Source organism: Bison bison, unplaced genomic scaffold, assembly GCF_000754665.1.
Source record: "Bison bison bison isolate TAMUID 2011002044 unplaced genomic scaffold, Bison_UMD1.0 scf7180017864522, whole genome shotgun sequence".
Classification (NCBI taxonomy): domain Eukaryota; kingdom Metazoa; phylum Chordata; class Mammalia; order Artiodactyla; family Bovidae; genus Bison; species Bison bison.
The window spans coordinates 3,060,324-3,087,044 of record NW_011495073.1 but is presented as its reverse complement, the minus strand read 5'-3'; the positions used below and the strand labels follow the sequence as shown (position 1 = coordinate 3,087,044).

The window sequence follows — 26,721 nt, the reverse complement described above, 5'->3', positions numbered from 1 at the left end:
ATCCCCCAGAGAAGGAAATGGCAACCCGCTCCAGTGTTCTTGCCTGGAAAATTCCACTGACAGAGGAGCCTGGTGGGCTACAGTCCATGGGGTTGCAGAGTTGGACACAATTGAGCAGGTACGCACACACACGCATCTTCTGAGTTTCCCCTAATTCTTCAATTAAAATCAATGTCCAAGGAAATTCCTTTTATATTCTGTGGCTTTTCTTACCTTCCTGAACCCTAGCTGCAAATTCCAGGGGCAGGTGAGCCAGGGGTTATATAGGAGTTCAAGTTGAGAAGCATGGAAAAGATTCATGGTTCCATCTTTCCTTCTAAAATTCGTTAAACCCTGGCCTCAGATTGGAAGGGAGTGTGTGACCTATGTCATTCAGTCGGTACTCCTCAGGATCTTAGAACAATGTGGTGACCAGTAAAGACCAAACAGAAGCTGACTGCATGAACCTCAGCCTACTACAGCTTTCGATGGGCCACTCGATCTGTAGACGTTTATGATCAGCTTTAATCAAATTGATTTTTTTCTTTCTGATTATAATATCTATCAATATTATTATATGCCTATTATATTTACATGTCTCTATTTTTCTAGCTTAAATATATGTGTACAGTGCATATTTATGAAAATTGATTTATATATTAACATTATAATATATATGAATATATTTATGTGAGTATTTTAGCTTCTTAAATGAAAACTTGATATTGCAACCCCATAGACTGTAACACTCCAGGTTTCTCTGTCCGTGGAATTCTCTAGGCAAGAATACTAGAGTGGGTAGGTATTCCTTTCTCCAGAGGATCTTCCCAACCCAGGGGTCAAACCCAGGTCTCCTGCATTGTAGGCAGATTCTTTACCATCTGAGCCTATATATTTGTCTAGCTTAAATGTATGTGTGTACTCTCTATATACGAATATTAATTCATGTATCAACATGATACTAGATATGAATATATTTATCTGGGCATTTTAGCTTCTTTAACAAAAATTTGATGTTTTGTGATGTTTCTTTCCTTATCTTGGATTGTTCACCATAGATCCAAAGTATTTCCCTCTAGAGAATATATTAGTGCCTTGTGCTCAGGTCTGTTTAGAATCCTTGAAAGACAACGTATGTGTTAGATTCCAAATTGGGGTCCTCACTGCTGACCACTTCCCCCTCTCACTAACAGTTTGTTCATTAGAAAAGAGACGGGAAGGTCAATTTATTGTTCTAGACATTTACCGTTCCCTATTCAATCTGCTGTTTCCCCCCACAACCAGTGACTTTTGGAAGAACTTGGTCCAAAGGACATATTGCCCTGCTCCATTGTAGTGTAAACAGAGCTGTGGGAAGATGTGCTTATGGAATTCTGCCTGCTGTGTTTTCCAGAAAACGGTGCGCCTAGTGGTGAATTACCTGCGCACGCAGAAGGCGGTGGTGCGTGTGAGCCCCGAGGTGCCCCTGCAGAGCATCCTCCCGGTCATCTGCGCCAAGTGTGAGGTCAGCCCAGAGCACGTGGTGCTCCTCAGGGACAATGTGGCTGGTGAGGAGCTGGAGCTTTCCAAGTCCCTGAACGAGCTGGGGATAAAGGAGTTGTATGCCTGGGACAATAAGAGAGGTGAGGCCACCTTGGGGCTTTGATGCGGTGCCACTGACTCTGCCTGTGTGCCCTCATGCAGAGCGATGGGGACGCACGTTTGCAGGCATCTCCAATTGTGTCCAAACCAGAGCGGGAGTGGGTGGGAAGTAAAATACACAGATTGTAATTATACCTCTTCCCCCAAGTAGTGCGTGCTCAGTCGCTTTGGTCGTGTCCGACTCTTTGCGACGCTATGGCCTGTGGCTCAGAAGGCTCCTCTGTCCATGGGATTCTCCAGGAGTGGCTTCTGGAGTAGCTTCTCCAGTATTCTTCCTTCTCCATTTCCTCCAGTAGTGAGCATACCCATTACCGCTTGTCTCCTGTGAGCTTCCATGAAATATGTAAAGGGGAAAAATGAGAACACTAGGGATTTTGCTCTGAAAGAACTTCTCAGAAACCACAGGAGGTGAACCACCTTCTCCTGGACTTCCTTTTCAGTTGTCATTAAGTACTCCCAGGTCTCAAACATAGCTCGTGGTCGAGACCAGTCGCAAAATTCCTTCTCACTCACTCACTCAGTCACTTCAGGCGTGTCCAACTCTGCAACCCCATGGACTGTAGCCCTTCAGGCTCCTCTGTCCATGGAATTTTCCAGGCAAAAATATTGGAGTGGGTAGCCGTTCCCTTCTCTAGTGGATCCTCCCAACCCAGGGATCAAACCCAGATCTCCTATATTGTAAGCAGGTTCTTTACCATCTGAGCCATCAGGGAAGCCCATCTTGGGAGATGTAGAACGTAATACCTGGGAAAAGCATATAAAACCAATCTCTGCATTAAGGAGTGGGCCCAGTGAGACTGTGGTCTTCTGGGAACGTGTGTGAGGCAGCAAGAGGGGAAACTCCCCCAAGTCCCAAGCTCCCTCTTCCGATACCCACGTGGGACAGGACACACTGCTGTACCAGGAGAAATAGCTGCCCCGGTCCCAAATCTCCCTCTTCTCTGCCTTGGGCACCCTCCCAGGGACCCTCGCCCTACGACCCTGGCAGCCTTCCCAGAAAATAAAGGAGCATCACCTGGCTTTGGGGGTGTGCTGCTCCTGGGGCCAACATCTCGTTCGTCTGCACCATAGTGTATCCTGTGGGCTGTGAAATATTTGATTAACATCCCTGCCATATGCTTCCCTCCCATCCTCCTGGCAGTCAGGTATCTGAGTAGAGAAGAGAACATTCCTCTCCATGAGGAGCCCTTTCCTTTGCTCCTCTGGGGTTTCACCACCTCCCAGCCAGCAGCTGCCTGGGGAAGGGTGAAGGCCGCAGGCAGGAGATGTGTCCCAGGCAAGGCCTGCTCTGCCCTGGAAATCCTAGTGGTGGCAACTGGAGAAAACAGAGGCTTTGCTGCCACCTGCTTCCAGGATGGTGTTTAACAGCCAGACAGTGGCAGGATTCTAGGGGATCAAGGTCAGTGATGTGGGCCTGCCTGAAAAGGCCTGCTTTGCATTTGGCCTTTTCCTTTGGGGCACGGATAGCTGCAGGCCTTGTCAAGTGCTGCTGTGGGTTGAGAAGCCTGCCTTCACTCTCTGTTGCCTGCCTTTTCCAGTTCTTCTGACCAAAACGAAATCGGAGCCTTCTCTGAGCTGCCGAGGTACCGTCAGCCCAGTGCTGCCCTGCCAGGCTGCACCTTGCATGGCTCTGGGCTAGGACAATGATGCATGGAGTGACTTGAGGGGAGGCAGGGTGGCACTCTGGGGGCGTCTGGCCAGACTGAACTGGGGCTGTGACTTGGTTTCTTGACTCCCTGGTTGGCTAAGAGAGCAATGTCCCCTGCGTGAGGATTTGCTGTGTGGTTCTGATTGGTGAGAAAAGAAGGATGTCATTGTAGAAAACGGGCACTTTATGAACACAGAATTTGTGTGCAGAGCAGAAGCGGTCCATGCACGAGAGGCACTGTACTCTTCTTACCTGTTCTTGCCTGCCTTCAGGGTCCATCCTGCCCACTGCAGAAACTGGGGCGGTGTGGATTGTGAAATCTGACCTTTTCTGTCGTAGACAAATATGGACATGATTAGTCCAGATTTTCCATTCATTTCTTATAAATTGTATATACTTTATATATTATATTTATTATAAATAGATATGTATTATATTTAATAATACATATATACATATGCAGGAACATATGTACATAGATATGTATGTACACACATGTATTGAGATTTATATAAACCTTTTGGACTATACACACACATACTCTAAGAGGCTCATTAAAATTATGAGTGTTCATATTTTACAGAAATTTCTGTCCACGTTTGTTAAAGTGTTTAACAGTAGACTTCACTTCTGTAAAAAAAAAATATAATGCAAAAAGTCCCGCAGCTTTGGTCTGGAACCACAGTCCGAGTGTCAGTGACAGTGCTGTGGCCTCAGCCACACCTCGTATTCCTCATCCGTTACCTCCTCCATCATACCCTGCAGATTACTGCTACGAATAGAGGGACTCTCTCTTAAGAAACACCATAGGTGTCCCTCCAAAGAAGACATATGGATGGCCAATGGGCACGTGACAAGATGCTCCGCAGCAGTAATTATGAGAGAGATGCAAATCAAAACTGATCAGAATGGCCATAGGTTAAAAGTCTACAAATAATAAGTAAATAAATAATAAATGCTGGAGAAGATGTGGAGAGAAAGGAGCCCTCCTGCCCTCCTGCACTGTTGGAGGGAATGTATTGGATTGGCCAAAAAGTCATTTGGGTTTTTTTCTATAACATCTTATGGAAAAATTGAAATGAACTTTTTGGCCAACCCAATAAATTGGTGCAGTCACTATGGAGAACAGTCTGTAGGTTCCTTGAAGAACTAAAAACATTGCCATATGATCCTACAGTCCCACTCCTGGAACTATATCTGGGAAAGACAAAACTCTTAATTCAAAAAGATGCTTGCATCCCAGGGTTTATAGGAGCACTATTTACAGTAGCCAAGACGTGGAAACAACCCCGAGGTTCATTAGCCTTTGAGTGGATAAAGAAGGTATGGTAACAATGGAATATTACTCAGCCATAACAAGAATGAAATAATGCCATTTGCAGCAACATGGATGAACTTGGAGATTGTCTTACTCAGTGAAGTGAGGGAGATAAAGAAAAACATATGATGTCGCTTATACGTGAAAAAAAAATGATAAAAATGAGCTTATTTACAAAGCCCAAATAGCCTCACAAACATAGAAAATAAACTTACAGTTACCAAAGAGGAAAGTGAGGGAGGGATAAATTAGGAGTTTAGGGTTAACATATACACACTGCTGTATATAAAATAACAGCAAGGACATACTGGATAGCACAGGGAAGTATACTCAATATTTATAATAACCTATAATGGAAAACAATCTGAAAAGAGTGTGTATATATACATGTTTCTCTCTGAAGTCGCTTAGTCGTGTCCGACTCTTTGCGACCCCATGGACTGTAGCCTACCAGGCTCCTCTGTCCATGGAATTTTCCAGGCAAGAGTACTGGAATGGATTGCCATTTCCTTCTCCAGGGGATCTTCTCAACCCAGGGATCGAACCCAGGTCTTCCACATTGTAGACAGACTCTTTACCATCTGAGCCACCAGGGAAGTGCCTATACATACATATGTATTTGTATAACTAAATCATTTTGCTTTACACTTGAAACTAACACAATATTGTAAATCAACTATAGTCCAATTTAAAAAAAAAAAGCAGCACCATGAATAGATAGTTGTTTTGAACAGAAAGCCCATATATATGAAGGCTTTATCAGTTCTGAGTGATTTGATGTTGGTATACCATCTAGCTGCAAGCGTGGAAAAGCTGCATCAGAGCTATCACGACTGTTCTTTTTTGACCCTGTACCCAGCGGTCCTGTGATGAGGATGGGCGCTTACAAACATGTTTTCATGCAGCACAGACCTGGTTCCCCTTGCTGATGGCTGTTCTGTTTCCACACCTGGAAGAGTGGATGTTTCAGATGAGCCAGTCCTCAGGGGTCCCTGCTGCATGCTCCATCCCTTTGCATCCCTCAGCTCACCTGTATCACCGTCTAAGTCATTCTGATGTTTCCAAACATTATGTGCTTTGAGGATGAAGTATGTCCTCCCCCTACTTATATTCATATTTAAGTCTTAGTCAATGAGAATACGTCAAAATAAAATAAATTCCACACTCAAATTGTTATACATTTAGAGCGATGGGTTCAGGCTTGTAAATGAGTATTTTCTCCAGGCCTGACTGGGTACCACGTGGAGCTTTGGCTGGTGGGAACACTGTCAGGGGAGCCAGGTGCTCCCGCTCTGTTCTCCATATCATCCTTCCCCCAGTGCCTGCCAGTCGCACACCCCACCGGAGGCCCCATCAGTCCAGAGGCACGGATTAGACAGTCTGCCTGGGCCTCAGCTCAGAGCTGGACAGCTGGGGGCTGCAGTCTCTTGGGCCCGGAGGGGCAGCGCTGTGCTAAAGCAGCCAGAGCCTCCGTCCTAACGCTGGAGACCAGCTGCTGCCCTGTCCAGGGGGAGAAATGAGAGGCTCGATTTTGACCCGGTCTATGGTGGTGAGGTTGGCGTAACAGCCCATGTGCCTGTGATGTGTTCTTGCTCCCTCAACTCTCAGGCAGTGTCATATCCTGCACTTTGCACATCCGGTCACAGAGCAGTCGGTTCTAGAAACAACCCAGATGGGTGGGCTTGGGAGGGAGGTGGGAGGGAAGTTCACGTGGGAGGGGACGTGGGTAAACCTTTGACTGATTCATGTTGATCTTTGATAGAAACTAGTTGGTTTCTGTCAATTCTGTAGAGCAATTTACAATTCTGTAAAGCAAGTATCCTTCAATTAAAAAATAAAACACACACATTCTGGTGCATACTGTTGTTTGTTCACATACAGTTTTACTCTGTAGTACAGAATATTTTACTATAGGCTCTGTGCCTAACAAAGGGTTTGATGCAATTAACCATGAACCCCATGTGCACATGCGTATTGGGGAGATGCATGCTCACCGCTGAAGCCGGTCTCCTTGCTGGTTTGGTTGTCGTGTGGTGTGAGGCTGCTGATGGGCCGGGCTGGAGCCACCTGCATGCAGCTGAGAGGCCTGACCCTTGTGATTAAAATGGGAGCCTTTGCTACTGACGGATTGAAGGGACCCAGGGGCTTGGTTTTTGCTTCGTTGTGAAGATGGTATTGTGTTAATGCATGTTACAGGGGCACTGACTTCCAAGTCGGCCTTCTTTAGTTGGAATATGGAATTCTAGGTTAGCAGATGAGCAGTTCATTGATGTCTACCTGGTTCGGGTTGGTATTTTGGTGGCAGAGTTTGTGAAGTCCAGTCCCCATGCCGCCAATGGACTGGTGGCCTGTCCCTCGGCACTTGGCAGTGGTGTGGAGTAATTCATTTTTCCATTCTCCTGCATCATCTAAATGTCTTCTCCTCTGGCCGTATCTGTGTCTTGGAAGAGAAGAACAGATGAGTTGATGACAAGGGCTGGAGTGGCCTTCAAAGTGTCAACAGATCAGTGGATAATGGTCATAGAGGCCGTGGTGGCACTGAGTGTGCCAGGCTCAGTCTGCAGATGAGTATACTGAGGCCAGAGCACGCCCACACCACAGCACCCTTACCTGCAGATGAGTGTACTGAGGCCAGAGCACGCCCACACCACAGCGCCCTTACCTGCTGCTCCCGTAGCTGTCAAGTGCGGTCGCCACAATTTATGCACCCAGGGTGAGGGTGCTTTTTGAGTGCAGGGTGCTGGGCCCCACTCCAGAGTCTCCAATGTAGGTGTCTCCTGTGGCCCGAGGCCCCCAGGGACGCTGCTGCAGGTGGTCCCGCCCCATCCTGGAGACCACAGCTCGTGCCTCCATCCTCAGCTCCCTGCCTGGGCTCTGGTGTCCTCGCCTAGAACCTGAGCATCCCCATTCTAGCTTGACAAATCCCAATGAAGAAAACTCCAGGAAAAGGAGAAGATGGAGCATTTAGAAGTCAAGAATAAAAGAACACAGTAGAAGAAAAATGGGCCCCTAGAGCCTGAAATGAAAATGGAAAACATCCTGGTTGATGTACAGGAAGGAAAATCCAGGGACATGGGTCATACGGGGGCCTATGTGGCTGTCTCAGGTGTCCCCGGGTAAGCCAGCGTGGTCCCCGGGTAAGCCAGCGTGGTCCCTCCAAGTTCTGGAAACCAGTGGGCCCTCCAAGCAGGGGAGCTGTTGATGTAGTTTATATAGCTTCATCCTTGACCACCACTCTCATAATTCGTAAAGCAGGTGTTTTGCACAGATGTCTCAGTCACGAGAGCTGTGCTGTCCAGTCTGATGGTCACAGCCAGGTGTGGTCAGCAGGCACGTGACTTGCGGCCAGTCCAAGTCAAGACACGCTGTGCCACGCGCACTGCATTTTGAAGGCTTCATACCAAAACCTCATTAATACTTTTATATGGATTATGTGACGGAGTGATAATATTTTAGATCTATTGGGTTAACTAAAACATATAGAAATTAATTTCATCTGGTTCTTTTTTGATGCATCTACTAGAGAATCTAAAATTACCTATATCATCCCTTTATTTTTCTGTTGCACAGTACTGCCCTAGAACGTTGGGATTTCTTTGTTTTTTTTTTTTTTTAATACCAAAGATTGTAAAAACATTTAGTAATTTCTTAAACCCAGCTGGAGGTTTTTAGGTGGCTCAAAATGCTTTGAAAGAAATAGTTAATGGTTTTATTCTCTTATAAGAATGAAATAAAAGTCTAAGAGTAGAGTAAAACAAAGAAGCATTTGTTGAGATTTTTAAAGTGTTTAATCTCTTGTTTCATATGCAGAAAATAACTTAGTACTTCTATTTTTTTCAGAAACCTTTAGAAAATCTTCACTCAGCAACGATGAGACAGACAAAGAGAAGAAAAAATTTCTGGGATTTTTCAAAGTTAATAAAAGAAGCAATAGTAAGGTAATTGATTACATACACATATGATTCTGTGTTCTGTACAGAGTTGTTTGAGTAGTTTGTCCTCTGCCTGTCTTGGAATTTTTCTTAATATATGTAAGCATATTAATCCCTTCAGGGAAAAGGGACCATATCGTGTCAGTGTGCCCTGAAATGCCTGCCCATACCCTACACTTGATTCCTAAGTGGTCTTGGGTGATGGTGTTCTATTTACCGACAGAACATGAAGCCATGAGCCTTCTCTGCTGGTACCTACGTAGTCCTGACAGGAGGCTGAAGCTAAGTAAACATCCTCTGGACGGATGGATGGATGGCTGAATGTGTGGTACAGGTTACATTTACACAAAGATCCCTGGTGGCTCAGACGGTAAAGCGTCTGTCTACGATGTGGGAGACCTGGGTTCGATCCCTGGGTTGGGAAGATCCCTTGGAGAAGGAAATGTCAATCCACTGCAGTACTATTGCCTGGAAAATTCCATGGACAGAGGAGCCTGGTAGGCTACAGTCCATGGTGTTGCAAAGAGTCGGACACGACTGAGCGACTTCACGTTCATGTTCCCCTTCTCCAGGGGATCTTCCCGACCCATGGATTGAACCTGGATCTCCCACATTGCAGGCTAATTCTTTACCATCTGAACCACCAGGGAAGTCATAATTCAGAGAACAAAAAATGAAGACACTTAAAAATCATCTTGGAAATTCTCAAGTCATATATGCCTTCTAGCTACAAAGAAAGGAAGTGCTTATAACCCTATTATGTTGGGTTTTAAAGGTTTATTTTGCTGTGTCAAGTATTTTTTCACTAGTAGATGGCATGAGAAAAAGAACTGTTGTGTGGAACATTAGCATTTAACCCACCAGCTGGGTTTGGAAGCATCCACCATCTGCAGAGCATTAGAGGAGGCGTGAGGAGGGTGAACGCAGGTTGGTCCAGAGCCTTCTCTTCCTATCATGTGGACCTCTGTGTCTGTTCCTCCATGTATCTTGACTTTCCAGAGCCCGTGGGGCCAATATAACCATTACCCCAGGTCCCAGTGGGGATGCTGGGGCACAAAGAAATAAAGAAACTTGCTCAGAGTCCCAGGGTTAGATCCTGGGTCTGCTTTGGTTCACCGGTGAGAGCTTAGTGAGCAGATTGGGTGGAAGCCTGTGGCCAGAGAGAACTCAGGCGTTTCTCCCAAATCCTGGCTCATTGATTTTAAAAAGCATTGGAGTGTATTGTTTTACATGTGTGCATGCCTGCTAGGTCATTTCAGTCATGTCTGACTCTTTGCAACCCTGTGGATCACAGCCCACCAGGCTCCTCTGTCCATGGGATTCTCCAGGCAAGAATACTGGAATGGGTTGCCATGCCCTCCTCCAGGGGATCTTCTGGACCCAGGGATCGAACCCAAGTCTCTTACATTTCCTGCATTGGCAGGCTGGGATTTTACAACGTTGTGTTAGTTTCTGCTGTGCAACAGAAGTGAAGCTGCTATACATATATCCCTCCCTCCCATGCACTCCTAAATGGGTAACTTAGCTGAGCACTGTAACTTAGCTTAGCTTTGTGGGTAATCACAGAGCACCGAGCTGAGCTCCCTGTGCTATATAGCAGCTTCCCGCTAGCTAGCTATCTTGCACGTTGTTTAGTTGCTAAGCCACGTCTGACTCTTGTGAGCCCCTGGACTGTAGCCCACCAGGCTTCTCTATCCTTGTGATTTTCCCGTCAAGAATACTGGAGTGGGGTGCCATCTCCTCTAGGGGATCTCCCCTGCCCAGGAATTGAACCTACATCTGTTTGGCAAAAAGTGGGACACGACTGAGTGCCTAAGCGCACCCACTTCTGCTTGGCGGTGGGTCTGCTGCTGAGCCACCAGAGAAGCCTGGGAGTGTGTGTGTGGCAGCGCTATGCTCTCTGTGTCCCAGCTCCTCCTTCCCACTCTGTGTCCACACATCCATTCTCCATTTCTGCATCTCGGTTCCTGCCCAGCAAACAGGTTCATCTGTACCCTTTTTCTAGATTCCATATATATGTGTTAATGCACAATATAGCGATTCCCTGGTGGCTCAGACGGTAAAGCGTCTCCCTGCAATGCGGAAGACCCGGGTTCGATCCCTGGGTTGGGAAGATCCCCTGGAGAAGGAAATGGCAACCCACTCCAGTACTCTTGCCTAGAAAATTCCATGGATGGAGGAGCCTGGTGGGCTACAGTCCATGGGGTCACGAAGAATCGGACACGACTGAGCAACTTATTTCAATATTTCTCTTTCTGAGCTACTTCACTTAGCTCTTTGCTCTTGATCCTCTGATGCTTTGATTGTGGTTTTGTGGTTCCCTGTCGTTACTGACTATATGTGTTTACCCCACGTGTCCTTTGAAAATCTGTGCTTCATGTGTGTCTCTACTTAAGATCTTTGAGCCCCCTAGCCCACCCCTGTCCCCTCCTCTTCCCCCCTCCCCTATCCTTTCCTTTTCTGCCAGAATTACTTGAAATTACAAATTCAGTTTCCCGTGTGAATTTCCCTTCACTCTATAAAGGTTGGGTTTCCTATACCTGACATCTTTTAAAAAAATTTTTTTAAGCATAGTTAGTTTACAATGTTGTGCTAATGTCTGCTGTACAAGAAAGTGATTCAGCTACACACGTATATATTTTTTCATATTCTTTTCCATCGTGGTTTATCACAGGATACTGAATATAGGGTGTCTGTGAATCTGTTTCTGTTTCATAGATAAGTTGATTTGTATCGTATTTTAGATTCCACAAAGTGATATCATATGGTATTTGTCTTTCTCCGTCTGGCGTACTTCACGTGGTGTGATAACCTCTGCATCCATCCACATTGCTGCAGATTTTGTTCTTTTTGGTGGCTGAGCACATGGCTCCTGACGCTCCGAGGTCAGTTTGCTGGGACTGCAGGCAGGGCTGTCCTGCGTGATCCTCACAATTCTCTCTGGAGTCCTTCTGCTGTGTCTTGCTACTTTTGATAGATGAAACTGCCAGCAAAGCCAATGAAAAGAAATCTAGAAATGCCTTTAAGCAGAATAAGAGCCTAAAACATCCAGACAGTCTTGCCCTGATGGATTGGCAGGATTCTCTGCAAAAGTGTCCCAGATAACAAGGAAGCCTGGTCTGTGGGTCCCAGGGGTTTTGTCTCTGTCGTACTCCGTGTTTCTTCAGTCTTGGACTAACTAGAACTGTTTTCCTTTCTCATGCACTTCATCTTTTTCATTTATTTTATTCTGTTTTGTGCTCAACTTCTCTTGTTCAATTGTAACCTTCCTAGGTTATTTGTTGTTTTGGGCATTAGCTTATTCCTTCCTTGTTTCTCTCTGCTTCTATTGTTTGAGCTGCTGTGCTAAAAGTAGCTTCCTTTAATCTGCTATAAACCTGGTGAAAGAGGTAGTTATCAACCCCATTTTACAGGTAAAGGATCCTGAGCTACACACTTTCAGTGAATCCTGGTGTTAAAAGCTGCCCAAGTTCAGACTCACCTATTTTTCCAGAGCCTAGCTCTCATCGCCCACACGTTGCACATGTCTGACAAGCCTGAGTCTCAATTTTTCTACATTAAGAACAGGAAGGTTTTGAGTAAATCATTTTTAAATGGTTTCTAAAATCCTGTGATGGCAGATAGTCTACTAATGTCTGAGAACAGAATGGGAAAAATGGTGACATTTAAAGCTCAAGTGAGTCTTCCCTTATCTGCTTAAAGGAAAACAATATGCATCTGTGTGTATAAACCTCTTATAGAGAATGTATTTAAAAGGATATCATTTTGGCTAAATTCAATAAGGGCAGATATCTATCCTTGCTTTAAAACTTTGGTATTTTAATGTTTTTGATGTGATACTTTTTTGTATCATTTTTGCATTATTTATTCTCCTAACCCAGTGGTTCTGAAAGATACCGTAGAATCACCTTCAGTTCAGTTCAGAATCACCTTAAGATCTAGTGTAACAACTGGATTCTTGGGTCATGCCCCCAGAGATCCTCATTTGGGAGGGTAGGTGGGGCCCGGAAGCTGTATTTTCCAGTGTTCCCTGGTGATTCTCTGGCTGGAGGTCCCCGACCATCCAGATCAAGGGAAACTCTTTTACACAATGAAGTTACGTGTAATTATTGTTCGCCTTTTATGGGTAGAGAATGGGATATTTGGTGAGTTTCGTGTATACCCAATGAGCACTGCAGTGGTAAACTGAATTTAAAACATAGAGATTCTCAAAACCTACTTAATTGCCTCGAATATTCATTGAAAGGACTGCTCCTGAAGCTCCAGTCCTTTGGCCACCTGATGCAAAGAGCCGACTCAATGGAAAAGACCCTGATACTGGGAAAGATGAAAGGCAAAAGAAGGGGTCACCAGAAGATGAGGTGGTTGGATGGCATCACGGACTCTCAATGGATTTGAGTTTGAGCAAACTCCAAGAGATAGTGAAGGACAGGGAAGCCTGGCATGCTGTAGTCCACGGGATCTCAAAGAGTCGGACACAACTTAGCAACTGAACAGCATCATCATCTCAGATCTGTTCATGTTGCATAATTTTCTAAGCAAAAGAGCTGTTTTGGGGGGAAACACAAAAAAAAAATCTATACTCAAGAGTCATGAATTTAAAAACTGTTGTTTTCAGATCTGTGAGCACTCATCAGGGGCTATTTTAGAACCTTCAGGTTCTTAGCTGAGGGTCATGGCCTTGGATTAGAGTTGATTATGCAGATGTTGCTGCCTCATGGAATGGCCAGGCTGGTGTGTTTGGCTTGAATAGCTGCTAAGAGTGGCTGTGGCGTGTGCTCCTGCTCGCACCTGGAGCTGACCTGGGGCCTGCTTATGTTCCAGGCGAGCAGCTCGGGCAGCCTGGGGTGGGCAGCTGGGAGGACGCCTCTGTGCCCACACTGGGGAGGGCTTCAGATGTGAGCACTCACACCCAGGGGGCTTCTGGCAGCTTCGCACTGCCTTCCGGGCGGCAAAATTAGAAAGTGGCCTGGTTGGTTTTTGTTTCTTGGATTTTTTTAATCTAGAAAGATGCATAAAGCTTCACGTAGCTGCTTTTAGTTGCCCATTGGTACATTCGGAAAATGAGGAACGTGTTAGTCTCCACATGTGTTAGTTTCCATTTCTCCTGCCCCAAACAGCGTGGTGGGATGGATCCTCTGTTGAAATAACTGAGTCGCACCGTCTAGAACCACTTCCTCTCATTCTTTAGGACCAGCTGATGGTTGATAGGAGCCAGCTGATGGATGATAGGAGCCACAGAGCCCTATTTCCTAAATTCTGCAAGTATACATTGAAGGAATTTTTAAAAAACCATTGGTGACCTCACATTTCAAAACTGGCATGTAGAAAGCTTCTTCATAATTTTAAATGCTTGAAAGAGAAAAAAATTCATAGCATACTATAAATATTGACATTTTAAATGTGTCTAATAAAGTTTGATACAATCACATAGATAAATTCTTCTATAACAAGAAAACATTTTGCATTATTATTCTTTTTCTTAATACTTCCCTGCCAGTCCCCATGTAAAATTATATTCTATCCAATATATATTTTATTCTTAAAAGTATTTTCTAAAGACTTGAAGTGAAATGTGATATAAAATGTCTGTTTAAATTAGATTTTTAAATTTTATGTGATCATAAAACTGTGAGTAGGAAAATATTCTATATTGAGTTCTTATTACATTTGCAAATACATAAAAACGATATAAGTATAATTGCTGATACATAATTGTTAAGCATGAAAAGTAAATCTTTCTTAAAAAGATATCTTTTAATAAGATGAAAGGTAATTTTTAAGTTTATTTCTCATATCCATTAATGAGCATAACTTATAGATAAAAGCAGAATAGCTTCAGATTAATCCTGTGACTCTTTCCATTTTTATTGATTCAAATCCTGAGGAAATATTTTACTAAATATAATACCAATAAATATTAGTATTTATTTATAATACTATAAAATATATAAAAAACAGGCAAGAGTACTGGAGTGGGGTGCCATTGCCTTCTCTGATAAAATAAATAATAAATACTAAATAATTATTAGAGGATGGAAAACTTTCCTGTTATAACAGTCCTTCAATTCTTTGAAGTCCTTCTGGTTAATCCCATAGGGTGTGGATGCGTGCTGACTCACTTCAGTTTTGTCCAATTCTTCACAATCCTATGATCTAACTGGTGTCTCATATGTCTCCTGCATTAGCAGGAGGGTCTTTACCACCAGCGACACCTGGGAAGCCCAATCCCATAGTGATCTATCATAAACTATTATTTTGATTGATCTTTTGTCTGTGCCTGACTAGGTTCTCTTTTGAATTAGTCAGTAACCAAGATTTAGAAGCCATTTGATCTGTCAGGGGATTTGTTACTCAGTAATACTAGAGTTATTGACTCATGGGAGATATAAGAAAAAAAATACTTTATCAAGATTTCTCAAATAATAATTACACTCATTTCTCAGAGGCACTTTCTTTTTTTAAAATATAATGTTTGAAGGTATCCCTCCTAAAGGAACATATATGTATAAATTAAATAGCATATATGGAAAATTTTAATTATAAAGTATTATATACATGTAAAGGAGTATTATAATTCAGTATGATATGGTTACTGAAATTGTATAAATTATTTTTAGAAAATTTAAGTAAGTCAAAATGACCAATTTGACATCATACTCTGGTTCTCATTTGTGTTATATTTTTTCAGAAGCCTGAGGTTAGAATTACATGTGTAGTAGCTACTGATTTTACTAACGTGTTGACCTGGGCTAAGGAATAGCAAAAGTGACTTTTTAAAACCTGAGACAAGATTGACCTATAACATTATATTAGTTTTAGGTGCACAGCATAATGATTTGATACATGTATATATTGGTTGGCCAAAGATTAGTTAATATTCATCTACCAAAAAAGAAAAGAATTGAGACTGTGGTCATAGATGCCACAAGCACTTTCTAAATCTATATCATCAGTAAGTTTTGAGGAAATTGATATTGTCAGTTGTTACTCACTTTTGCCAAAACAGCACTTTTTAGTCATTTAAAAACATCTCATCCCAAACTTTGTCTATTTTTGTCAGGATCTTAGCTATATAGATTTTGTCCATGTAATTTATTGAGACCATCTGCCACATTAACTAATTAGTGAAATGGGCCCTTATTGTCCAACTGAAAATCCAAGTCACATTTACTTTGGATTAAAAAAAGTCATATTTTTAATTTAAGTAAATGTGTTAATCCTCATGACAGTTATCTAAAGGCATCTGCATGTTCTCAATTTCTCACACATCTCTTTAAAACATAGGAGTTTGATATCCAGGGCTTGAAGCTGTTTCCCCTTTAAACCCTATATTTTAAGGCTGTGAAAATCAGCTCTCAACTTTCCTGACAACCAAATCTTACTGGTTTCCAGTAAGAAGAAGGATTTAACTCATGGTGGGAACACAGCCTGGGCTCGAACCCAGAGTGGCCGCCGCTCATCCATAAAAATGCCTGTAACCATTATTCTCATCTGACCCCAAATCAGCCTGAATGCAGTTATGTAATGACCTTTAAGAAGAGCTCTTCTTCGACTGTCTAATCTTGAGCAAGGCTTTCCCTGCCGCAACCACACCACCAATGCTGCTACTTTGCTATAAAACAGACTTAAATCCACTGCTGCTCTTTACTTGCTAAGCCATGTTCAACTTTCTGCAACCCCATAGTCTGTTGCATACCAGGCTCCCATGGACACATGGGATTTCCCAGGCAGAAATACTGGAGTGGGTTGCCATTTCCTTCTCCAGGGCATCTTCCAGGCCCAGATATCAAACCCACATCTGCACTGCAGGAGGTTCTTTACTACTAAGCCACATGGGAAGCCTTTAAATTCACTGAGAATGGTTTAAAACATCCACGGCTTCATTAGAATGTAAGACTTTCATCAGTTTCAGTTTTGGCCCCAGATTGTTGGAAAATGTCATCTAATGTTTCATGCACTCTGCAAACTACCTTGTTTCTGTAGGAGACCTATTGAACTATCCTGAAGGGCTGGACCACTTGTACCTCTTTGGTCATTATTACATGCCAAGTATTACTTTTTCTACAGCAATGGATGGTATCAATAGCATAAATTTGTAGTAGACATTGTTAATTTGTATGCAGTTTTTTTTTCTGACTAATGCAGCACAAGAACACATGCATGACATAGGTAGGGAGATAGATCGATGTGTTAGTTGCTCAGTTGTGTCTGACTCTTTGTGACCGCCCCCCCTTAGACTATAGCCCACCCAGTCTCCTCTGTCCATGGAATTCTCCAGGCAAGAATGCTGGAGTGGGTAGCCATTTCCTCCTCCAGGGGATCTTCCAGACCCAGGGATCAAACTTGGGGCTCCCGCATTGCAGCAGATTCTTTACCATCTAAGCCACTAGGGAAGACCCGATAGATAGATACAGTGATAAATAGATTGATAGATAGGTAAACAGACCTAGGCAAAAAGTTCATTGGAAATATCCAAAGCATTTATGAGGAAAATCATAAAATCCTACAAATACACACAAGAGTGTATGCATGCTAAGTCGCTTCAGTCATGTCCGACTCTTTGCAGCCCCACGGACTATAGCCTGCCAGGCTCCTCTGTCCATGGGATTCTCCAGGCAAGAATACTGGAGTGAGTTGCCATGCCCTCCTCCAGAGGATCAGCCCAAGGATCGAACCCACATCTCCTGTGTTAACAGCAGGTTCTTTACCACTAGCACCACCCAGGAAGCCCACACACACAAAAGTAGAGTTGTGCAAATAGAAAGATGGGCCACATTCTTAGCTGTGAAGACTCAACATTATTGTGTTGCAGGTTGAGGTGGTTACACAGAGTAGTTTAAGGGAAGTGGGAAGAGTGTTTTATACATATATGGATGGTCTCTAGGATGGGTTTTTTTTTTTTTCATTTTTAAAATTACAGGTGACTTTTTACTAGAAATCAAAGTCAACAACTGAATTTCTGTAATGTGGCAGATTAATTATTGGCCTGGAAATAAGAGTTTACTGGGTTTGAAGCCCTAGGGCAAGACAGCACTTACTAAAATGATGCTGGTCAAAGAGGATGATACTCACAGCTGCCACCACCCGCCTGCCTGCCAGGCCTGCACTTACTTCTACGATCTCCGTTCATCCTCCCCACATCACTATAAAATAAGAGCAGCCTTCCTTATCCAGAGGCAAAAATTTCCAGCTTCCAGAAGCCTAGTGGCTGATCAAATCTGTTGATGTCTGTTTATGTTTATCAATATGTTGTGTGTTCATATTTGTATTTTTATGTCTGTGATATCTTGTCTGTGTTTGAGATTACATTCTCAATCAAGCATGTTGGTGAAGCTCCCATTTTTAGAAATTTCCCCCAAGCTCTTGACTCCTAGCTGAGCACAGGCAGAACCCTCAGGGTGTGGAGCTGACCTTTCATTTCTTGGCAGCAGAGGGGCCTCTCTGCCTCTGTTTACCCATCTGTGTGATGGGCATAACACCATCCAGCCTGCAGCATCCTTGTAAGGGTTAGCAAGTATACAGCTCGACTAATACCTTTAAGGAAGCATTTTGAAATTGTGAGTAAACTCGATGGGAGCTTTATTAGAAAACTTCCAGATGTTAATTGTTCATTTTTCCTTGAGAATATGCAACTGGTTTCTTATATCTGTAACCCGAAGAGCTGGAAGAGATTAGATCTGCATTTTAAAAAGTATCCTAACATATGTGAATGGCCAAAGTAATCAGGTCTTTCCTAGAAAGATTAATTTCATGTAAACTAATAGTTACTGTATTCCAAGATCTATCTTCATTTTCTTAATCAAGGATCCTTGAATCAGAGTGGGTATAACCAGCTCACAAATAATTTCAAGCAGTTTTCCTGGATTTGATGTTTTCAGGGAAACTGGCCTTCTCTGTGCCTCTGTGGAACCCCACAGATCTAGCCCCCGAGACACACGGTGGGGACGTGGCCGGTGTCCACTGCATGTGACTAGTGTCGAGGTAGGAATGGCCCCGGGGTCTCTGTCTGCATCCTCTGCTCTTTTCCTAAGGCACATATAGCGGGATGAACTCTGCATGTTGATGGAACAAGGCACTCGGCCCTACTTGTAGTTCAGTGCACAGAAATGCCACACATGCAGCAGCGTTGCAGCGTCTGCTAAGGTGGCGCATAACGCTCTGGTGTGGGAGGACAGGGACCTGAGTTCCAATCCTGGTTTTGGTTTTAACTCTGTGACTTTGGGCAGATTGCAAAATGAACTTCAGTGATGGCCATGTATGAGCCCCTCAGTTCAGTTCAGTCGCTCAGTCATGTCTGACTCTTTGCAACCCTGTGGGCCTTCATTTAAATGCTGTAAATTTGATGAGTCTAAAATGATACAAATGAATTTACTTACAAAACAGAAAGAGACTCACAGACTTATAAAATGAACTTACGGTTGCTGCGGGGAGGGATAGTTAGGGAGTTTGGGAAGGACATGTACACACTGCTATATTTAAAATGGGTAACCAACAAGGACCTACTGTATAGAACAAGAAACTCTACTCAGTGTTATGTGGCAGCCTGCATGAGAGAGGAGTCTGGGGGAGAGTGGATACGTGTATGTGTGGTAAGTCCCTTTACTGTTCACCTGAAACTGTCATGACACTGTTAATCAGGTGTAACCCAATATAAAATAAAAAGTTCAGAAGAAAAAATAATGTGTCAGCTTGAGCCATACCAGATACCATTAAGTTATAAAATCTTTTGGGGAATGACCTGGTGGCTCAGAGGTTAAAGCGTCTGCCTGGAATGCAGGAGACCCAGGTTCATTCCCTGGGTCGGGAAGATCCCCTGGAGAAGGAAATGGCAACCCACTCCAGTACTCTTGCCTGGAGAATCCCATGGAGGGAGGAGCCTGGTAGGCTACAGTCCACGGGTCGAAAAGAGTGGGACACGACTGAGCGACTTCACTTTCACTTTCACTTTCTTTTAAAAAGCATTGCTTCAATTAAAAAAAAAAAATTCCTCTGGGGCCGTTTCCCCTGTTTGGGCAGTTACAGAAATCCTCCACCATCCTCAGGGTCCCTTGGAGACCCTCACTGTGTTCCGAAGTGATTCTCCATCCAAAGCCTGAATGAGCTCTCGGTCCAGGTTGAAATGTCACTGTTGGCCTGAATGGAGGTGGCTGCCATATTACAGTCCTGCCCTTAGCCCAGAAGTTGAAAAGGTGCCCTTCAGTAATGTGAAACTTTCAGGAAAACTTATTAAAAACTTAGCTGTAAAGCAAATTCCGTAATGTAGTGCCGAGAATCCCATACTTTTCCAATATCCTGTATGTCTCCCCAGCTTGCCCAGGCCTGATAAAAATCCCATCCCAAGTTGTGTTAAGAGCTGGCTCCCCGAAGTGTGTGTGGAGTCAGATCTGCCACAGGAGGGCAGTATTTGTACAGGTATAGTGAGTCCTGCTGAAACTCCCAGCTGAAAGTTGCTGTTTTATCGAGCATTCATAAAATCAAGAGGAGAAAAATACATCCTGAGTGATAAGCCTCGTTTGGGATGTAGCACTAATTTTTGTTGTAAATTCATTTTGAAGAGAGATTTAACAGTGTAGCGTGTTTCGAAAGTGTTCTGTGTTCAGAATTATAAATAATCAGCATATGAAAAAGTTTTCAAAGCAGAGGGGAGTCATGTGAAAGACTGAGAGCCCAACTTGGCGCGTGTCACTTCACGTACTCGCTTGAGCCCCTGGTGCCTACAGGCAGCTCTGAGAGACAGAGTTGTGCTTTTTCACTTTTCCTGCTCTAGCATCATTTACAGTTTGCTCTAGTACAACAATGGTCTCAATTTTTTAAAGGTGGTGTGATCGTCCAGGAAGAGGGAAATTCCTGGCTTTCGCTTCTGGATTCTGACTTTGGCACACACAGTTCCGCGACCTTCAGGCTCACCTCCCCCGTGTGCACAGCGGTTTGTCACCTCCACCTCAGGGCTCCTGAGAGGGTTAAGTGAGGCTGAACACACACCAGGCACAGGGGGGCATCCGTAGCTGACACTCACCGGGCTGGGCGACGGCTCGGCTCCTTGTTCCTTTTTTCCCTCGGGAACTATAAGAAATGAGAGGGTCCTCTCCGGCTCAAAAGCCCATTTTCATTTGGGGGATTTTCATTCTAAAAGGGACTTGCGAAGGTATTAGGGAATCAGAGAGTGAGAGTTTTATGGCTTTCAAGACAACATATGTTACCGCGTGGTTTCTCCAAAGGGTAGTGCCGTCAGCAACAAATCACAGTCGTTGTAGCCACTTAGGCTTTCATTTCTAATCCAGTGTCTTGGATAGGAAGCTTCTCTCAAACAGTGGGAAGGACACAGATCCAAAAATGTAATTTAGAAAAATGATCCAAAGCTGCTTTGCATACCTATTTGCCCATTCAAAGTAGTTTTTAAAGTTTTTATGTTGCATGCTCTCCAGTGCAAATCTGGAAACTGTCAGAGGAAGGTTCTGTTTTTAAAGCCTCAAGGAATTTTTTTTTCAAAGTACTGGATTCTTAGAATGGGGAAAATATCCTCCAACTGGAGCCTGAAAGGTTGATTGAAGGGCCTCAGGCCAGTACTTAGTTCTCATAGTGGGAAGAAGAAACATGGATTTCTACCCTTTGGCTGAGGATTTAATGTCTGTAGGAATGAGAAGTAAAAAAAGTTCCTTTCAAAATTCTGATTTTCCTTATTTCCCTTAAAATATGTGTATCTGCTTTCCCCCTAATTTCTGCATTTCTTTTGTGAGCCTCTGCTGCTCCTGGGTGGACAAGCACAAAACTGCAGAACCACGGCTGTCTTCACAGGAGTTGGTGGAGTGGGAGGGATTCGAGTCACTTCTGAGACCAGACAGCAGAGAGAAGCAGACCCTGGTCCCTCCAAGCCCTTCCCTGTGTTGGGAAAGGCCGCTGCGTTGTCACGGTGGCTGAACCCCGAAGCTTGGGGCCCCTTTACTTCCTCTGTTCTCCTTACTCTGTCTGCAGTCCAGCTCGGATCCCCACCTGCTGCCTTCAGAGGACGTCCCAAACCCCACCACCTCACTCCTCCCGGGCGCCCCACTTCCAGATTCCTTTCTGGCCTCACTGTTTTGGATGTAGATGAAACTCCCTTTAGAACAGAGCCCCCTTCCTCCCTAGAGGGTAACAGCCCTTTTGAAGCTTTTATATATTAATAAAATGCAGTCAATGATTATATGTTCATAAACAGTGCACAATATGTATGTATTAGCAATGTTAGCAATGTATGTAATGATTTGCTTTCTAGAGTCTGAATCCTTTTAAAATTTTACTGAAATACAGTTAATTTACAATGTTATGTTAATTTCCGCTGTATAGCAGTGATTCAGTCATGTGTGTTAGTCACTTAGTCGTGTCTGACTGTGCGACCCCATGGACTGTAGCCCACCAGGTTTCTCTGTCCATGGGATTCTCCAGGCAAAAATACAGGAGTGGGTTGTCATGCCCTCCTCCAGGGAATCTTCCTGACCCAGGGATCAAACCCGGATCCCCTGCATTGAGAGCGGACTCTTTACCATCTGAGCCACAAGGGAAGCCTATGTGACTCAGTTATACCTACATATTAAGTATACTCTTTTCCATTATGGTTTATCCCAGGATATTGAATACAGCTCCCTGTGCTATACAGTAGGAGCTCGTTGCTCATCCATACTGTGTATAATAGCTTGCATCTGCTCATCCCAATCTCCCGATTCGTCCCTCCACCACCCTTTTTCCCTGGGCAACCACAAGTCTGTTTTCTGTGTCTGGGAATCTGTTTTGTAGATAAGTTCGTTTGTGTAACATTTTAAGTTCCACATATAACTGATATGGTATTTGTCCTTCTCTGTGTCACTTCAGTCAGGAGTAGCCTCTAGTTGCATCCACACTGCTGCAAATGGCATGATTTTGTCACTCGAGTGTATGTTCCTCGGTTCTTTGTCTCATCACAACAAAGATTTGGAGTGATGGGCATTAAAGCCCCCTCGGCGTGTCTTGGATAGACCGTGTTATAGCTCTCAGGTCTCGAATGCACCATGTTATAGCTGTTACACAAATCAGTGTTACAGCTCAGTGTTACAGCTCTATTTTATTTAGAAGATAGCAGAAAAATCCATCTTCGAGGCGTGAGGGCACGTTGATCCAAAGACATGAGAAGAAGAGTGCCCCAGCACACGGGGGAGAGAGAGAGAGCTAGCTTTGGCTCCTCTTTTTATATGTTTATCTCTCCCTGGGCCTGTCCTATGTAAATCGGGCAGCCGGGAGTGTTGTTTGTTTTACCTGAGGTCCTCACTCCGGTCCTCGGACCTTCTTTTGTTCTATTTTCGCGGGCTTTTCCCTTCTTTGTCTTTTAGCCACTGCCATTTTGGACTCCTTTTCCCTATTCTATCTACCTAACAATTTCATTCTCCTTTATGACTGAGTAGTATATGTTGTGTATATGTACCGTATCTTCCCAAAGGCTGAATCTTGACTCATAGAATAAGAATAGTGAATGTGAAGAAAATAAAAAAGACAAGGACGGACTGCCAGCTGCTTCACACAGCAGTCTCCCTCTGTCTCCCGTCCCTGCCCAAGCCCCTCTCTGGGCAGAATTCCCCCGGGGCACTGCCATGGGAGACCAGAGGGCCACCGGACACTTGGGGGACCCTGTGTTCAGGAGAGACATGGGGCATCATGGGGTCTTGTAAAAGTTCTGATTCAGGGGGCCAGGGACTAGGGCTGTGACTTGGCATTTCTAATGAGCTCCCAGATGAAGCTCTGTGCTGAGAACCAAGGCCCTGGACCCTGGTTCCTGGGTGGAGAGGTGGAGTCTGGCCTAGAGACACCCACACAGAGGACAGGGTCTGCACAGGGAGATTCAGTCTGTGAGATGGTCCATGGGGGCATGGGAGGACGTGCTGCCCACAGAGGCACGGCCAGGTGCTCCCGATTATCCGTGTGTGTGTGTGTGTGTGTGTGTGTGTGTGTGTGTGTGTCTACGCAGGTATGTTCAGGGCAGTTTGCAGTGACTCTAGGTTGGAAGCACACTGAACAAATGCCTTCCTGCTTCTGACCCTCAGTCTGGGATGAGAAGGACCAGAGCTTTCTTTTCATCTCATGGTCAGAGTGATGCCCATATTAACCTGGTGAAGAATGTTTGCTGCCCCAGAGGACACATTGTGAGTCTATAATTACATCATAAGTATAACTCTTGAAGGACAGTCTCCAGTAAAGCCTAACGCTTACTTGTGATGCTTCCTGCTGGGTGACCCAGTGAGCCTGGGACCTCCTTTTGGAGGAGATGCTGAGACCAGCTTTCAGGAGGCACCGATCAGGAATCTTGGCACCTAGCATCAACTGAGATAATCTGATAAACTTGGACAGTAACTGCTGCTTGAACATAAAGAGAGGCAGAAAAGCCAAGAAAAGTTAAAAGGTAAGAAAGGAATGTTTTGCTTCCTTGGCTTGAGAAAAACATACAACACAGATATAGATAGGTATCTGTGAGTATCTATCTTGATCAGAGTATTTGGTTGAACTATAAGAATACATTTTTAATGATGTTTCCTAAGTGATTTGTTTTTGATATTGTTTCTTTTAGCATGTTAGATTTCTATCTTATATTATCTGGATGATTTTCTAGCTTTATAACAAAAGTGAAGGCAAGTCATAAATGCAGTGGTTATGGAGTTTGTTTCTTTGAAAATTCAGTTATTTACAGAAAAAAATATGATTTTCACCTTCCTTTGAATTTCCTTTCCATCTCTGTCTTGGGGTGAGTTGAATGCTCTGTGTTGAGTAGAGGCTGGCAGAGTGCGTGTTTGCATCTTCATCACAGATGACATAGGCCCTCCTCCATACACACCACCATAATGGGACCTGGAACAGTTTCTGAACAACTCATGGAATAAAATTTAAATACTACCAAGCAGGTATGATATTCCTCCATTCAGGTTCCATTAAATCAGATGTTTACTGGTTCTCCTTCAGTACACACTGCACCTTAGGTATCTGGCTTCCAGGTATTAATTTATGGGGATGGAGGTTGAAATCTGTGCAAATGAAGCTGAGGGCACATATGAACCGTGCAGTCTTTTTGTCACCAAGGAGAGCTGTCTTTGTTTTTCTAAATGCATTTTATGACTCTAGCAACACGTGGTGTCTAACCCTCTCTTTGGAGTCATCTCAGCTGATTCGGCTGTGCCAAAAATCACCTCTGCTGCTGCTTTTAGAGACTGACTTCTGATCTTCATAGCCATCATATCCTGGTTTTGTTGCAACATTAGAGTTACTTGCAGCAAAAAATGAGGAAAGGATTTTAAGCTCGCTGAAGGCAGGAGCCATTTATCATTATTATAATTACATTTTCATGACCCTGTCCCTAGCAGCTAGGCCAGTGCCCAGAACCCAGAGGAGGGACCTCACACATGCCTGCTGAGTGCATGTGTATCGCGTTCAGAACTACAGCTGCTGAAAGTCAATTTCTGGTTCATTGTGTTACTAGAAACAAACAATGTAAGCAGAGTTAGGTTACACACAAATATAGAAGAATAAAGTTATTGGTGCTGAAGTTGATATCCCAATTGCCCAGCACTCTGAAGTTCTAGGCTAAGATTTTGAATATTGAATCCCTCACTGGAAAGGGGAAAGGAGACAGAATTTCAGAATAAGAAATGATGTCCCACACTTCTGTGGACAGCTTTGGGAAATTTGTTGCTGCCCCTCCTCTCCTTGATCTACGCGTGTAGGTCGGGGATTCAGGGGACCTGGCAGCCATGCCCGAGGCCGCCTTTCCAAATGCCTGCCAGACACCAATGCGACCACCCAGCCCAGCCTGTTCTGCGACAAGGTCTTTGTCCAGGAGGAGGGGGCTGTTCCTGGGGCAGAGGTGGGTGGGAGCAGAGCTGCATTTGCATGGTTCTGATGAGTCCCAGTGACGTGGATTGTTTGATTAAGCAGTGTCGGAATGAGGCTTTGCAACCTCCTGTGGAAGAGCACCCTTTCCAATGGGACTGTAAGTGATGTTACCGTATGGTACCAGTCCTCTGAGGTCCTCAGAGCCCCTTCTTTTCTTGGCCTTTGTCACTGCTACCAAGGGAGCAGTAGTAGCCCCTTGCAGGTCCCCGAGGTGAGGAGAGTGTTCCTCCACTCTCGGGCGCTTTGCTGAGACCAGCATCCTCCACCATCAGGAGGATGCCATCCTTCACCCAAGCTGCCGTCTGAGGAGCAAGGTAGAAATAGTGTTGAGGGGTTTCCTTTACTCTTGAGAAACAGAGACTAGAAGTTAGGGTGCATGATTAGAGATTACAAGTTAGACTATATGTGTATCTATTTGGTGTCAGATAATTCTTGGAAATCATACTCTGGATGTTGCAAGTTCAGCAGGACCAATGAGTCTGGTGAGTTGAGAGAGGTTGAGTCTAGAGCCTTGTTCCAGAGCAGAATAAAGCTGTAGAGCCATTTCCAAGCTGAATGTGGATGGCCAAGGGTCAAGAAAGTCTGAAAGGCTGGCTGTGGTCATTCCCATAGAGGGGTGTGGTCTGTTCCAGACTGGGGCATAGCACACTGGTCCTTATTTGTTCTGCACACAGTCACCTTCTCAGATGTTTGACCTAAGGCTACTATTTAAAACTGTAGGGGATCCAACAAACAAAAGTTCAGGACCAGCTAGCTTCACTGGGAAATTCTATCAAACATTCAGAGAATTATACCACTCTTTCTCAAATTGTTCCAAAAAGCACAAAAAGGAAGGAACACTTCTAAACTCATTGTATGAGGCTAACATTACCCTGACTCCAAACTCAGAAAGGGACACCACAAGAAAAGAAAATTATAGACCAATATCCCTGATTAATGTAGATGTAAAAAATTCTCAATAAAGCATTAGCAAACCAAATACCACAATCCATTAAAATGACCATACACAATGATCATGTGGGATTATTCCAGGGATGCAAGGATGGTTCAGCATCAGCAGATCAATTAATGTGATGTACCACAGTAACAATCTGAAGGATAAAAATCATACAGTCATCTTAACAGAGGCAAAGAAAGGCATTTGACAAAATTCAGCATCCATTTATGAAAAACTCTCAACATAGTTGGTATAGTGGGAATGTACCTCAGTATAAAAAAGGCCATCTGTGACATGCCCACAGATAACATCAAACTCAAGGCTAAAACTGAGAACTTTCTTCTAAGATCAGGAACAAAACAAGGATGCTCCCCTCACC

At 44.0% G+C, this 26,721-nt stretch overlaps 1 protein-coding gene across 1 annotated transcript in view; it reads left to right on the top strand.

Moving 5' to 3' along the window:
• Positions 1-26,721, top strand: part of COBL (cordon-bleu WH2 repeat protein) — a gene marked incomplete at its 5' end in the record, with an annotated part of 282,023 nt that overhangs the window by 105,813 nt on the left and 149,489 nt on the right. Inside the window, 2 exon segments of the mRNA XM_010831056.1 lie at positions 1,373-1,601; positions 8,427-8,524. Of these exon segments, the coding sequence (XP_010829358.1) occupies positions 1,373-1,601; positions 8,427-8,524 (327 nt within the window).